We start from the raw sequence: 15,453 nt of genomic DNA, 5'->3' as shown, positions 1-15,453 counted from the left end.
TTATGTTATGTGTGTGAATGTTTTACCTGCATATATTATGTGTATCACATGTATGTCTGGTGCCTGAAGAGGTCAGAATGGAGCATCAGATACCCTGGAGTTACAGATGGTTGTGAGCCACTGTGTAAGTGCTAGGAACTGAACCCAGGACTTCTGTAAGAGAAACAAGCCTGAGCCTTCTTTCCTCTTCTCTCCAGCCCCTTTATATATATATTTTAAAATATTTATGTATTTTTGTGTGTGTCTGTGTGTGTGTAACCCGTGGAGACCGATACAGGTACTGAAAATCAAACTCGGGTCCTCTGCAAGAGCAGTACACCTGCTCTCGACTGCTTAGTGATCCCTCAGCCCTGGGTTTATTTCCAGTCTTCGGCCTCGTTCTTGAAACCATCAAGCATGTATAGTATTTGAAGTTTTTGCAGAGCCAGGTATGGTGGCACAGACCTTTAATTCAGCACTCCTGAGGCAGAGGTAGGCAGATCTCTATGAATTTAAGGCCAGGCCAACCTGTTTGACATAGGGAGGTCCTGTCTCCAAAATAAATAAATAAATAGAAATAAAAAATTAAGTTTTAACAACCATTTGTTATTAGTGCACGGTATCTATGGACAATGCGTGTATATGTGCAGACATGGCTGCTTGAGGAGGCCAGGGGACAACTTTGTTCAGTAGGTTCTTTCCTTCCTCCTGGAATCTTCTGGTCAGTTCTCCAGTCCGTAGCTCCCATCCCCACGTGGGAGTGCTAGGATTGTAGCTCCTGTCATCAGGGTTGTGCAGTGAGCATTTTCACCCTTTGAGCCACCTTGCGATCTCTGGGGAATGTTTTGAGGATTGTCTAATATTTATCGAGTATTCTCATCTCTAGCTAAAAGCATACAGGAAAAGGGGTCGGCAAGATGGCTCAGCAGATAACAGGTGCTTGCAGTGCAGGCCTGATACCGTGAAATTGGTCCCTGGAACCCATGTAAAGAGGGAGGGAGATAATTGGCTCCCCACCCATGTGCTGTGGCGCTCATGCTACCCTCTCCTACACACGTTTGAAAAAGGAATACATACAAAAAGACTAAAATTAGACCATTACCTCTATAACGTAGGTGACTGGAGGCCCTGGGAAGAGAAATACAAATGGTCAAGGACAGTAGTAGACTTAGAACAGTGCTTCTCAGCCTTCCTAGTACTGGGAGACTTTAACACAGTTTCTCATGTTGGGGTGACCCCAACCACACAATTATTTTCATTGTACTTCATAACTATAATTTTGCTATTGTTCCGAATTATAATGTAAATATCTGTGTTTTCTGATGGTCTTAGACAACCTTTGTGAAAGGGTTGTTTGACCCCCAAAGGGGTCGTGGTCCATATATTGAGAACCACTAGCTTAGAATCTAGACCAGTACCTTGCTCTCTCCTGTAACAGGTCACACACAGTCCATCTTTTACCATTGGCCCTAAAGAACTTGGGATAAGAACCCAGTGCTATCCCATTTGGTGTCTTCTGAACTGGGTGTTCCTCTGCTGTCTGTGGCAGATGCTATCCCAGTTCACTTCAGTGTTCCTCTTACAGACAGCCCACTACCACCCCCATGTGTCCCCCAGCTCAGTCTTCAGAAGTGATTGTCTTGAGGGACATTGCTAAAAGCAGGCGTTTATTCAAATCTCTAGGTAGAAAATTTTCCAGAGATTGCTGAAAGTCAAGAGGTTCTTTCTTTACTTGTGCAGCAGGTGGCAGAAGAGACCACATAATCTTGACATTTCTAAGTCTAGCTTTTACTAACAGCATTCAGATAAACTGCAGTCTCCCCCGCCCCACCCCCCCAATGCCTTGTTCCTTTTCCTTTCCATTACCACTTGTCTGAGCTTTAATCTTGGACCAGCTAAACTTCCCAAGGTCCTTCTGTCCATGTTTCTGGAAGAAGTCCTCTAAGATGTGATTTGGGACATGGGTTAATTTACTACGCAGTCCTGGACCACATGGTCCTATAATCTCAGTTTCTTCTACAAATTTCTGTAGGGATTATTCCAAACCCCATTAACCCTTTCCTCTTCAGTGAAGTGTACCTTACATATAAATGCCTTGTGTGGAGGTTTGCACCGTGACAGTTACTTACAGGGCTAAGTCCCATGCGCGGTTTTGTGAGAGACAGAGTGAGATGCATAGACAGAGCTAAGATTGCAGATGTGGGAGTGTGGAAGCCAATAACCTTGAGAGGATAAGTCTCTGGATGTCCACAGAAATCTATGGGGGAAAGTCATTCCATGTACTTCCTCAGACAAAAGTTGGAGGTTTAACATAGCCTGTCTAGACATGTAGGTGGATGGGGTCTCTGACTTCTGGGAAGCACACATATCTGAATGCATCTCTCTCCTGCTCATGAACCTTTACTTCATCTCAACACAACAGTGATGTTCAGTGTACAATCGAGAGGAAAAAGGAAGATTGAGAGGGCCTGCTCCTGGCTCAGCTTGCAACAAGAAAGCAAGATACAGAACAGAATGTAAAATGGCCAGGACTGGCTTCCTCCCCCTCCTCCTCCTCCTCTTCCTCCTCCTCTCCTTTCTCCTCCTCTTCCTCCTCCTCCCCTTTCTCCTCCTCTTCCTCCTCCTCCCCTTTCTCCTCCTCTTCCTCCTTCTCCCCTTTCTCTTCCTCTTCCTCCCTCCTCCTCCTCCTTTTCCTCCTCCTCCCCTTTCTCCCCTCCTCCTTTTTCTTCTCTCCCTCCTCCTCTCCCTCCTCCTCCTCTTCCTCATCCTCTTCCTCCTCCCCCTTCTCTCCTCCTCCTCATCATCCTCTTCCTCCTCCTCCTCCTCCTTTTCATTCCTGTGTGCATAGCTCCAGAGAGTAGGCCACAGCTATCTGGGCAAGTGGGACTTACCTGAAAATGTTATTTTAACAGTTGGAAATTCCTTTCTCTTTGAGAAAAACTAGATTGAAGGGAAAAGGTGGGTCCTCTTTTCCTTTATATATAGAAAGACATGATTCTTCCACTATTTGGTCTCCAGTCAATATTTCCAATACACTCTCCACTGTTTTGCATGCACCCGAGGTAGCCAAGAATTTGTCACTATGCTTTAAGCAAGCCACATTTTCACATTTCTCTTGCTTAAACTCTTTCCTCCTGGGATTTTCTATTTACCCATCTGTTGGACTCTTTAAAACCCATCTCAGACTAATTTGTTCTTAGAAGCTTTCTTTTACTCTCTGACACAGAACTGGTGATTTTTCACTTGACATATTAGTTGTTGGACTGCCCCATTAAACTGAATTTTCAGATAACAGGGACCATTTTGTTGTTCTGAGGCACGTGTGTCTAATACTTAAAGCATCTGGGATTAAGGTCTTAACTGTGTGGTGGTGATGCAGGCCCTTAATCCCAGCACTTGGGCGTCAGAGGGGCAAAGGCAGGTTGAGTTCCAAGCTAGCCTGGTCTACAGACCAAGTTCCAGGACAGCCAAAGCTACTTAGGTAACCATTTTTTAAAATCTAGTTTTTAAATGTAATTAATGGATGGGTGATGGTTGTGGGGGCTGCCTTGCCAAGGGTGTGCATTTGAATTACTCATAGGATCTTATTCTTTTGAGATAGGCCTTGAGCTTGCCATCCTCCTGCCCCAGCCTCAGTGCAGGGATGACAGATATATGCCATTCTGACTGTCTGACAGCATTTAATAGAAGCTAACCTTCTGTGACAAAGGATCCAAACAGAACCAGTAGACCCACATTCCATTTCATTGGAATGCCTTTCCGTTTTAAAACCCTGAAAGCCAGGAATCTAAAACTAGAAACAGCTTGTTCCTTCTGAACGGTGAGTCCGTTTTCAGGCTGCTTCTGGTATGAGGAAGTTTCTTTGCATGGCATTCTCTCACTTGGATATTGAGGTGTCAGATTTTTCCTTTATTTTCTACGTAAGCCAGTGTTTTACTTTGTTGCCTAGAATAGACTGGAACTCCTAAAATGCTCCAGCCTTAAGCTGCAGAGTAACTAATCACAGGGCATTTCCTTGGCTAGGGTTTCCTTTTGGTACATTCTCAATGTACTGGGCTGGAGCACATCTGATAAGAGCACCCAGACATTGCATTTGTCTACTCTAACCCAGGACTGTCAAAAATGGAGTGAAAGAGGAAGACCCAAACTATCCTGTGCAATTTAAAAATCCAGGCCTCTGGCTCCTCACCCACCCACTGGCCCAAGGTATTTTTGACTGCCTAGCAAGGACTGAACAGCAGGGGGCGCCAGTGTTTGCCTCCAGGTGGGCCACTCCCAAGAGTGCTTCCGGCGGGGAGGGCCGAGATTGCACTGCGCAGCCGCGGGGGGAGGGGCTGGCCTCGGTCCCGGAAGCCGGAACCGCTAGCTTGTGGGTCTTTGGCCTGAAGACCATGAGCGTGGCAGGTGGCCTTCGTCGCCGCGCGCGACTGTCGCGCCTCGTGTCCTTCAGCGCGAGCCACCGGCTGCACAGGTGGGGTGTGCCCACGTGTGTCACCGCACGTGTGGGGCTTGTCCCGCTATGTCCCTAGGGGCGTGGCCACGCGCGTGGGTTAGAGCCGAGCTGGGGCGGGCGGAAGAGGAAATGGTGAAGGTGCGGAGTCGCACTACGGGGACTCACCCGGGAGAGGGCGATATAGCTCTGATCGTGCAGAACCCACTCAGGAGAGTTTCCCTCCAGAGGTTGCCCACATCCAGAGGCACAATGACAGGAGCATGGGCTACCGGTTGCAACACAAGGTAGCTTTCATCCCTTTTTTTACCAAAAAAATAAAGCCTTGATGCTTTCCAAAGGAGCAACACAGTCCGGAATCGAATCCCAGAGACACTAAGACCACACCTGAGAGCTGGTTTCAAAGGCAGCTTCTTTATTCACTAGAAGGTCTGCTCCCTGGACCTGCATTTCGTCGTCTGACAATAGTCATTTCTGACAGCATCCATCCACTCTCCTTACTTGACACGGTTTTGTTCCATGCTCTATAACAGGGTTGTTATAGAGAACAGCAAACACTTGTCCCCCCCCCCCCCCCCCCCCCGTGTAGTTTAAGATGTGGCCAAGTTTGGTACAGTGAGAAATTTCTGCAAAAGTCTTGTGAACTGTAGTGCTCTAAGTGTGTGCAGTAGGAGAAAGTAAAGGGGATAAGAAAGACCTTAAAGCATTTAAACTTTAAAAGTTGTGCTTGTGTGCTATGTGCACAGCTTGCATGAAAGCGCCCCAAAAGAGGGCGTCATAGTTCTTGGAACGGGAGTTACTGGCAGGTCTGAGCTGTCACCTGGGTGGGCTGGGAACTGAATCCTGGTCTTCTGCCTAGCAGTAAGCAGTCAACTGCTAAGCCATCCTTGCAGTCTCTCAAAGGGATTTTTATAATAGGAAGCTTACACACAAGGTTAATAAGGATGCACAAGATAAGTTGACTGACACAAATTTATTGAGCTAATTGTTTTCTGTCTGGTATGACAGCCATTCATAGTAATTTTAAAGTTTCACCTGATTTGAGTGTCCCTGGACATACTGTCCAGTAACCGATTGCTGAGGCAGAGAAGGGCAAGAAGAGCCTGAGCTCTGTAGTTTTCAGGAGGAATGACGTTTTTAAGCTGCTGGAGGACCTGTATGTCTTTGTGTTTATCACTGCCCCTTGCTTCCTCTCTTGTCCCATAGCTAAGACTCAGTGTTTGTTGAATTGGAAAGTGAAGCCAGGACCGTAGCGCAGTAGGTAGAGTGCTTGACTACATAAGTGCTTGACTTACATAGATCTCAGGACTTAGTGGGTTTGAGACCAGCCAGGGATCTAGGAGACCTTGACAGAGAGGGCAGGATATCAAGTACTGACTATGAGCAGATCTGTAGAAATCTTGCTGTGTAATAAGTGGGTTGAAATTAAGATTTTTGATGATTTATGTGCTACTCTACAGAGTGGTGGTTCTTGATAGAAATGTGGATAACGAAATCCAAGCTATCTCCCTAATTGATCATCTAAAAGTGAAATTAAGTTGTCCAGTTTTCACAAGCCAAAACAAAACCAATGGAGGAATTTGGGTGTCTTAACTTTGTCAGGCTGACTTCTATCTTTCTTCTGTCAGCCCATCTCTGAGCAATGAAGAGAACTTGAAGGTGTTTGGGAAATGCAACAATCCGAATGGCCATGGGCACAACTATAAAGGTGAGGGAGGAACACATTATCTTCCAACCTGTCAGGAAGAATGAAGAGCTTAAATATAGTGTGCATTGTGAGTGAGAAGCCGCCTGGACAGTGTCAGGGCTCTGAGCCCTTCAGTGGAAATTCAAGACAAAGAGCCATTGTCGTGGTTGGATAAGTGTTCCAGTTTACCTCACAATTGCCCATTGTGTTAAAGATAATAGAAAACAACAACAACAAGATGATTTACAGCATTTTCTTTGACATTCAAATGCACAATAAAACTGCCCTTAGCTGTTTCCTTTTAATTGTGTTGGGCTGAAACTAATGTTAAAATTTGATTATAGTTAATGTTTGAGGACACAGATATGTTTAACCTGATTTAAACAGGATACTATGTATATATGAACTGAAACATCAAATAGTGTCCCTTTCTAACTTCATAGTAAAATAAAAATACATTATTTCGAGTAAATAATGGCTGAGGGATGCGTTGTATGGCAGAAAAGGAGTTCGGATGTGAAACTTCCCTGGTAGTGTCCTAAGGAAGTGATCTGTGGGAAGAAAAGGGACATGATTCTTTGAGCCATAGCTAATGTCTCAGAACAGGCCTCAGGCCCTGGAGTGGAGTAGTGTGTCACCAGTGAGGCAGGGTTTCAGAGGCGTCAAGAGATCAGAGTGTGTGGTTTAGCTCCTGACTCCTTTTCTCTTACCTCTCAGCCTCAGTCTACTCACCATGAAATACCCAGTGGTATTTGTGTGGAAGGGGGAAAAAAATACAAACTTACAAAGGTGCCGAGCAATTTTCAAGCACTTCATGTGAATACTTGCTGTTTTATAAACTGAGCACACACATTCTTGACAGTAAAAAGATGAGTATTTTTGCCTGCTGAGGAATTGGGTCAGTTTGGTGCAAAGCTGGTCATGCATATGCATTTTCCACTTTGACAGGAGATTGAGTAACATCTCCCTCCTCCCAGGGACATCAACCTTATAAGCAGGAAATTTTTACATGTTTTTGGATTTGCTGATTTTCTCTACTGAGCAAAGCTTCCTCCAAACTCCTCTATCTGGGCTGAGTCTTCATTGACCGATAAAAAGATTTTAATGAAAAGAAGAGATATTTGGAAAAAATCTGAAGTATAGCCTTGGGGACCATAGATCTAGGTTGATGTTGCTAACTTGTGCCTATGTGCTAGTCTGTTGAAAGTCATATGTTTTGTTGGTATTTTTGTTTTCTTTCTCACAGTTGTGGTGACAATCCATGGAGAGGTATGTGCTGGAAAGGGTGTGTGGGTCTGTTCAGAATGCAGGGCCATGTTCCGGACACTGTGGTGAAGTCTGTGTTGAAAGCTTGTGTTTCAGTTGCTTCAAGTCTGTGTGCTGAGCTGTTACCTGTGCATGGTGAGAAGAGCCATCCAGTGGAAAGGGTGCTGGCAGGACATGGTGCCTCTGTACCGAGAACATTAAGTCTCTAGGATGAGGGGATGTGGGCATCGTCTGCATGTTGTACCGCCTTTAATAACCTGTGAAGTTTGGTTTACATTTAGACGGGGTCTCGTGTGGCCTAGGCTGCACTTGAACTTCCTGTGTAGCCAAGAAAGGCTTTGAACTCCAAAGCCTCCTGATTCTGTTTCCCACGTGCTGGGATTGCAGGTGTGAGCCACGACCCAGCTTTGTGAAAGTGTCCATATGGAGAGCCTCCTACCACAGTGTTCACCCTCATTTCTTCCTTAGATTGATCCTGTCACAGGAATGGTTATGAATCTGACCGACCTCAAAGAATGCATGGAGGTAATGCCACAGTGGGTGCTTTCTTAGTGTAGGTGTTAGTTCCCCCTTTTCACCTGTCTCTTGAGTTGACATGACTACGACTTGGGGCTGGCAGGGGAGTGGCAGATGTTTGTAGTTGGAGTTGTGTCGCAATAATGGGAAGAAGTGTTGCACGCTCGTTTTCTAGTCTCATTGGAAATCTCATTTTTCTACTTACTGCATTTTACCCCGTTCACCACACAACTTTTTCTTTGCGGCATTTGCTCATTCTCTGCATGTTGTACTATTAATATTTTTTAAAATGCCACATTTTCCTTTAATAATTTATTTTTAATTATGTAAGTCAGTTTATTAAAGCTTAAGGATTGGAATCCAGAGAAGAATGAAGGAGTCATGGCCCCATAAATATACCAATCCGGTGACCGTGGGGGCTGGAGGCCGTGGTCACTGGGAGCTGGGGTTACAGGTGGTTATGAACCCTCCCATGTGGGTGCTGGGAACCCAACTTGGGTCCTCTGAAAGTGCATCAAGTGCTCCTAGCCACTTACTTTCGGACCATCTCTGCAGCCCCAACACTACACTTATTTAACGACTGTGGCTCTATGCTAAGTTACTGAGACAGTTCAGGAGAGAGAGAACACATCAGATGTAGTCATTAAAAAGCTTCATGATTGTATCATTCTATAATTCTCGTGTTGAAAGAAATTTTAGAGATTACTTATACTAGTTTCTTCATTCCATGGATTAAAATTGAGGGGTGATGAACAGTTAACTCCATTGCTGAGGCTATGTGGTCTTTGTTGTTTTGTTTTGTTTTGTTTTGTTTTCCGAGACAGGGTTTCTCTGTGTATCCCTGGCTGTCCGGGAGCTCACTCTGTAGACCAGGCTGGCCTTGAACTCAGAAATCCACCTGCCTCTGCCTCCCAAGTGCTGGGATTAAAGGCGTGCGCCACCACCGCCCGGCCTATGTGGTCTTTCTTGTTTACAACGTTGGGAACTTTTCTTTCCCTAGTTCTTTCCATTATTCCCCCATTTGAACTTGCTTGTCTAGTTCTTCACTTCAGCTTACTTCTATTCTCAAGGTTGACGGATGTTTTTTAAAGAATGTTACTAATAATTACTTTTTCATATTCATATATTCAACAAATTTGTTTCTTTGCATCATTTAAAAAAGCTAATTATTGGAAATTCAAAGATGAATGAATAACACATAGCTCATAGAATATATTCATTACCTTTTCTAGGAGGTAGAGAATAGTAAGCGATCAAAATTACTGAAGAAACAAATAAGGGAATTAATGAATAGTGCAGTGCTTATTAATCTAGAGAACTTCTAAAGACAGAGGCTTTGCATTCCCAGAAGCACAGAATGTATACGTGCAATACTGTCAATACTGTCTACTGTGAGACAGCGGTGAGAAGCCTCGGCAATCAGTGGACTGAATACTTGGGAAACTTTGGCTGTTTTCTTCCTCCTTTTGGAGCCTAAATTATTTCACACTCCCACCAGTAAAGGTGGCTTCTTGTGGCCGTCGAGTGAAGTGAGAAAGAGTCCTGTAGAAAGTTTGATGGAGAAGTTGGGGCCAGAACAAGGATCCAAGATAGAGCAAAGATATATATTTTCTTGGTATTCATATCTCTTTATTTGATTTATTTTTAAAAATTAGCTACTTTAGGAGTTGATTTAGGATCCACTCTTTTTATATGATTTCAGTTTTACTGAAGAAAATCAGTTATTAGTTATATTCTTGAAATCAGACCAGGTAGAAAATTAGCTTGTTTTACAAATGGTTAAATTTTTATACAAGAGTTAATGGTAAAAATTTAAAATAAGATAATTACAATCTTTGCTAATGACAAGAAGTAACATTATGTCAGCATATATAAACATTAGGAAGTGATAATCTTCATGTTTATTTTTTTCTTCTAAGACAGAAGATCAATAAATTATTCTTCAGGGTAGAAATGTAGAAGATGACCATCATTGCAGACCAGGTCTTAATGTAGGTGACACTGTGCTATGGAAGGGGGTTTGTAGTAACATTGTAGACAGAATTCAAGAAGTGCCAGAGTGAACTGACTTCTGATGTGTGTGTTTCTAGAAGGCTCCAGGAACTCTCTGTTATTGTGGTTTCTTCCTTCTGCACTCAGGGGCAAGGATGCACAGTCATCCCAGGGAACTGTGTCTGACCTTGTTTCACAGCCTTGTGAGACTGTTTTGTAGAACCTGGAAGGAACGCTTCCCAGTGTTGAGCCTTGGCTTAATGAGAGATGGAGACTCAGAGACTTTGAGGGAAGGAACCCTTTGGAGTTTGAGTCCTAACTAAGATCAGTGGTATTCCCTTTCCTCCGTCTGCAGGAGGCCATCATGAAGCCTCTTGATCACAAGAACCTGGATCTGGATGTGCCATACTTTGCAGCTGTTGTAAGGTGGGTGTCACTGTCTGACCTTGGGCAGTAGAAATGAAACAAATTAGCATTGTGATTATCATGTGATAATGTCTAAAATAGTGGTGTAATGGTAAATTATGTTACTGGAATTCCTGTTTTATCTATGTATTAAACCTGAAATGTTGTTCATTATTTGTATTTTGAACTTCTTTCATCATTTTTCTTCAGCACGACAGAAAATGTAGCTGTCTATATCTGGGAAAACCTTCAGAAACTTCTTCCAGCGGGAGCTCTTTATAAAGTAAAAGTGTATGAAACTGACAACAACATTGTAGTCTATAAAGGAGAATAGATCTTAGGTTTAACACTGTAGACAGGCTCATTTCTTTTCATCCTTGAAAAGCTTTTTGTCCTTTTAGAGTACATAGCAGTCATCACATGCTTGTGTTCTGGAGTGCCTGAGCATTCAAGTAATGTAAGGTCTGTATTTAAATGTATTTAAAAACCAAGCTTGCAGTGTATCCTGAATGTATTTTTGGTGAGAAAGTTGAAGCCAGGGCCTCACACGTGTGAAGCATACACTCTACTCCTGAAGTGCATCTACTCCTCTCAAGGCCATTTAGAGGATCTTTTATCTAAAGATGAAAGATTATTTCATCTTGGACTGGTGAGATGGCTCAGGTTAAGAACACTGGCTCAGAACCATCTATAAAGAGATCTGATGCCCTCTTCTGGCACGTACGTGTACATGCAGACAGAACATTCCTACATTAAAAAAATTATCTGAGCAAAATGTTTTGATGTGGAATTATGTAAAGGTAAAATAAACCCATTTTTGTGATCCACCTCATTTTCAGCATTTATTTTTTCTTGGTATAATACACGTGGTAAAAGTATTTATGCAATTTTACTGGGCCAGGCCTCAGAGCCTGCTGCAGGCTGAACAACTCAGCTACCATCTGGCCCAGATCCAGGGCTTTGAATTGGTCTACCTACCCCAGTATCTACCTACCCCAGTATCTACCCCATCTACATCCACCTACCCCAGTATCTACCCCATCTACATCCACCTACCCCAGTATCTACCCCATCTACATCCACCTACCCCAGTATCTACCCCATCTACATCCACCTACCCCAGTATCTACCCCATCTACAAGCGGCTGAAGCATGTGAAGGAGCTGGTCCTGCAGAACAAGAGCTACAGGATCACCATGCCTCTGTCAACAGTATGAGATCTGAAATAAGTCTCGGCAGTGGTTTAGTATTTCTAGTTTATAGTGCTTCCGAAACCTTGAACCAGACCAAGGACTCGTTACAATGAATACTTACATGCAAAGCTGCCTGAACAAAAAAATAAAAATATAATATTTTATTTGTATATTATAGATTTATGTTATATAAATATATATGTTATGTTCTATATACACATAAATTACAAATAATATTTCTATTATATAATGTTACATATTATATATAATTATGTAACACACCGCAGTCTCTAACATCGCTACTATGAATGATTATTTCATGAAGAGGTGGGGGAGGTAGAGGAGCAAAGCTGATAGTGAGCAGTGGAGAGAGGCGGAGCTAGAGATGCAGCTGTGGCGATGGGCATGAGAGAAGCCTGTGGTAGACGGGGAGCATGTCATTGCCGTTGCTACTTAGGGCTAACAGGGTGGTGTGCTACAGCCTGGAGCTTGCCCCATGATCACCTTGGTTCTGGGCAATGACAGGAAGACTAAGCTGAAGAACAGATCATTTTCTGGACTCGACCTCCTCAAAAGACCTCTATGGTCTGTGTTGCCCCTGGGGGCTACTTTGGTATCCATGGTCCCCAGTCTCAGGCCATGGTGAAGCCTCAGGTTCATGTGCATGTCAGTGGTCTTACAGCAGCCAGAAGGTGTGTTGATGTCCCAGGCCCAAGGTACCAAGGTTGTCACGCTTGGTGACAGGTGCCTTTACCCTGAGTCATCTCAAAAGCCCCCTTTTCTTTCTCTTTCCATTTCTCGTGTGTGTTTGATGTGATGTGGTGTGTGTGTGTGTGTGTGTGTGTGTGTGTAAGCATGTTTGTATGTTGTGAGCATATGTGAGCAGGTGCCTGTGGAGGCCCAAGGCTGATGTGAGGAATCATCCCTGACTGTTCTTACTAACTGAGGTATTAGCCACTGAGGCAAGGTCTCACAATCAAACCAAAGCTCACTGATATTGCTAGTCCCGATTTGCTCTGGGGATGGATCCCATTCCAGATGGGCCACCATGCCCACCTAGCACATGGGATCTGGGATCTGAAATCCAGCTTTCAAGCACTCTGGTAAGCACTCTAATAAACCACTCCACCCTAAACTTCTCCTTCAAGAATGGAACCTTGGGCTGGAGGAATGACTCAGTGACTCAGTGGTTACTTGCACTGACGAGAGGGCATGGCTCTCAGCACCCAAATGGTGGCTTATAAACATCTATAACTCCACTGCAGGTAACCTGACACCATCTTCTGGCCTCCACAGGTGCCAGGCATACATATAAATACATACAGGTTGATACTCAGGCACATACAAATAAAGAAGCCTGCTCACTAGTATTAGAAAACTACCAAGATTACCATCCTTGGCATCCATAAGCGAAGACTGTAGGCTCTTTCTGACAAAGCACAGTGTCTTAAGCTCAGCATTCCACAAGACTCCCTGCTCTCTCTAAGCCAGAGATCATTCCAGGCTCACCCTGAAGCAAACCTACAAGCTAGAGGAGAGCTTGCCATCACCGCTGCTGAAGCCCTTCCCGGGGTCCCTCTGTAAGAGGAGCCGGGCTGCTAAGGCTGCTGTGGATGTGAGTGAGGAGGGCTGTAAGGAGGAGACTGGAAACTCCACACTGGTAGTTAAGGAAAGAGGATGGAAATGGAAAACTTCTAGGAAGGTAAAGTGAGCAGGACAAACAGGTTAGAAGGGACTCTTTCTTGGGGCCTGTTCTCTGAAGTACAGAAAAAGTATCAAAGGGTGTTAATGGCTCTCAAACATCTACCAAGCCAGGGTCAGCCAGGTTCCCAGAGATAGCGGTTGTGTTCATTGTTCAGTAGATGAATGTAAGCAGGCCCTGTGTCTGTGGGTTCTACGACCATGGATTCCACCAACGACTAATCAAAAATACCTTGGGGGAGGGGCTGCATCAGTGTTGAGCATAGACAGGCTCATTAAACAAAACAGTGTAACAGAAAGCCACTGAAGAGAACATTTAAAAATTGTGAAATGTAGTTCTCTACAGTTGGTGGGATCTGGCAGAGGTGGGAGGTGGGGAGTAGAGGTGAGGGTGGGGGGTGGTATGCAGGTAGGGAAGTGTTGAGGGAGATATTTAAATTGGTGTTTTCTTGGGCTAACTATCTAAGCAGCAGCGGCTCTGCTTATCTCTGCCGCCATGTTCTGCAGCCAGGGGCCACGTGTGTGCAGCAGGTAGAAACAGCCAGAAGCCATGCACACACCACAGCTAGGAACGGCCAGCCAGAAACACCAGCCCTGCCACCCACAAGATGCCAGCGTGGGAGATGGCTCTGCCAATCTTCCACAGTGTCTCCATGTGGCTGGGCTGTGGGAGAAGTAAGGAGAGGAAAAGGAAGAGGAGGAGCAAGGCGAGGGAGAGCGGGCAGAGATGTAGGAGAATGAAGAGCCATGCAGTTATGGAGAACAGTCCTGGGTAACAACTTATATTTAGGTTAGCTAATTGGGAAATACCTCTAATTGTATAAGCATATTGTTATTGAACATTACCAAACATATAAAGCCTTTGATTAATCTTTAAGCTTTAGAGTCTCATTTTTTACCAGGCCCGCATGGATGGCAGGATGGTCTGGGAACAGCCCAGCCATGTGGAGACACTGGGGAAGATTGGCAGAGCCATCTCCCACGCTGGTGTCTTGTGGGTGGCAGGGCTGGTGTTTCTGGCTGGCCGTTCCTAGCTGTGGTGTGTGCATGGCCTCTGGCCAGTTTTTTTAGCTGAGGCGTGCACATGGCCCTTGGCTGCAGAACATGGCAGCAGAGCTAAGCAGAGTCGCTGCTGCTTAGATAGTTGACCCAAGAAAATGTTGATTTAAATATCTCCCTCAACAGAGTAGGACTGTTTTCTTTAAGACTCTATATACCGTGAGTTTAATCATGCTCTAGTGAATATATGGGCAATACAAATTGGACATACTTTTGGTCTTGTATTGCTTTTTCTTTCCTTTTTTGTCTTTTTTTGGGGGGTGGGGGAGGTCACAATGGTTGGGGAGTATGGACCTGGGAGTATTGGGAAGAGAGTTTCTCAGGCTTCATAATGTAAAATTTCCAAATAATCAATAAAAATATTATGAGAAAAAGAAAACTTAACTTAGAGGGGCACAAAGTCTGGATAATACATTTCTTTTTAAATATTTATTTACTTTTAATTATATATGTGATTTTATATATACATATATACATACACACATATATACACACACACTATATTCTCTCTCCATATATATATATATACATATATATGTATACATATATGTATATATATGTGTATATATATATATGATTTCTTTTTTTAGTCTGTATTTGGTGTCATGACCCATTTACAATTTATTTGTTAAGTGATCTTAAATAGCTTAAATTTTTTAAAATTAAACTTATCAATAAAATGAGAAAAATGCCTTTCTTAGGTGGTATTTGTAGGACTTGAAACACAGAGTACTTTTCAAAGTAATAGCAGCAATTCTACCTTTCAAGTAACCAATACAAAGTATTGCACACGAATAACATTTTTGACAACTAAAACATACTAAAATTTGACTAAATGGACATTGCATTGTCAAAATTTGTAATAAAAGTCCTTTGTTTACTCTCCACAGATCTATTTTTCTGCAGATGTTTCTAGAATCATAATCAGTGCACGAGTTCTCTCAGGAATCATCAGGTGGCAATATTCTGGGAATCCAATGTGTACTAGTTGTGATTGGAAGAGAGATACAAAGTCCTGTGTTAAGAAATGTAGAATATAAACAAGATGCAAGATAACAACTGCTTGTACAAAGCAGGCAGATACATTCTTGAGAATTCAGTCATAATGAAAAGATAGTGAAGAATACCAGGAATACAGTTCAGCGTATATGGGTAAGCTTAATGAGAGCAAAGCAGGATTGGTCAGGAAAAGAGCATGTGTAGGA

General features: G+C 43.5%; 1 protein-coding gene across 1 annotated transcript; it reads left to right on the top strand.

Annotated features, from left to right (window-relative positions):
• Positions 1-4,306: 4,306 nt before the first annotated feature.
• On the top strand, positions 4,307-11,122 carry Pts (6-pyruvoyltetrahydropterin synthase). Its single transcript, XM_076925118.1, is given in 7 exon segments — positions 4,307-4,503; positions 4,506-4,716; positions 6,058-6,137; positions 7,363-7,385; positions 7,851-7,907; positions 10,246-10,316; positions 10,506-11,122. Coding segments are annotated over 7 exon segments (699 nt in total). The 5' UTR covers positions 4,307-4,370; the 3' UTR covers positions 10,630-11,122.
• The last annotated feature ends 4,331 nt before the right edge of the window (positions 11,123-15,453 follow it).

Source organism: Arvicanthis niloticus, chromosome 26 (genome assembly GCF_011762505.2).
Source record: "Arvicanthis niloticus isolate mArvNil1 chromosome 26, mArvNil1.pat.X, whole genome shotgun sequence".
NCBI classification, from domain to species: Eukaryota; Metazoa; Chordata; class Mammalia; order Rodentia; family Muridae; genus Arvicanthis; species Arvicanthis niloticus.
This window is presented reverse-complemented; position numbering and strand designations above follow the sequence as displayed.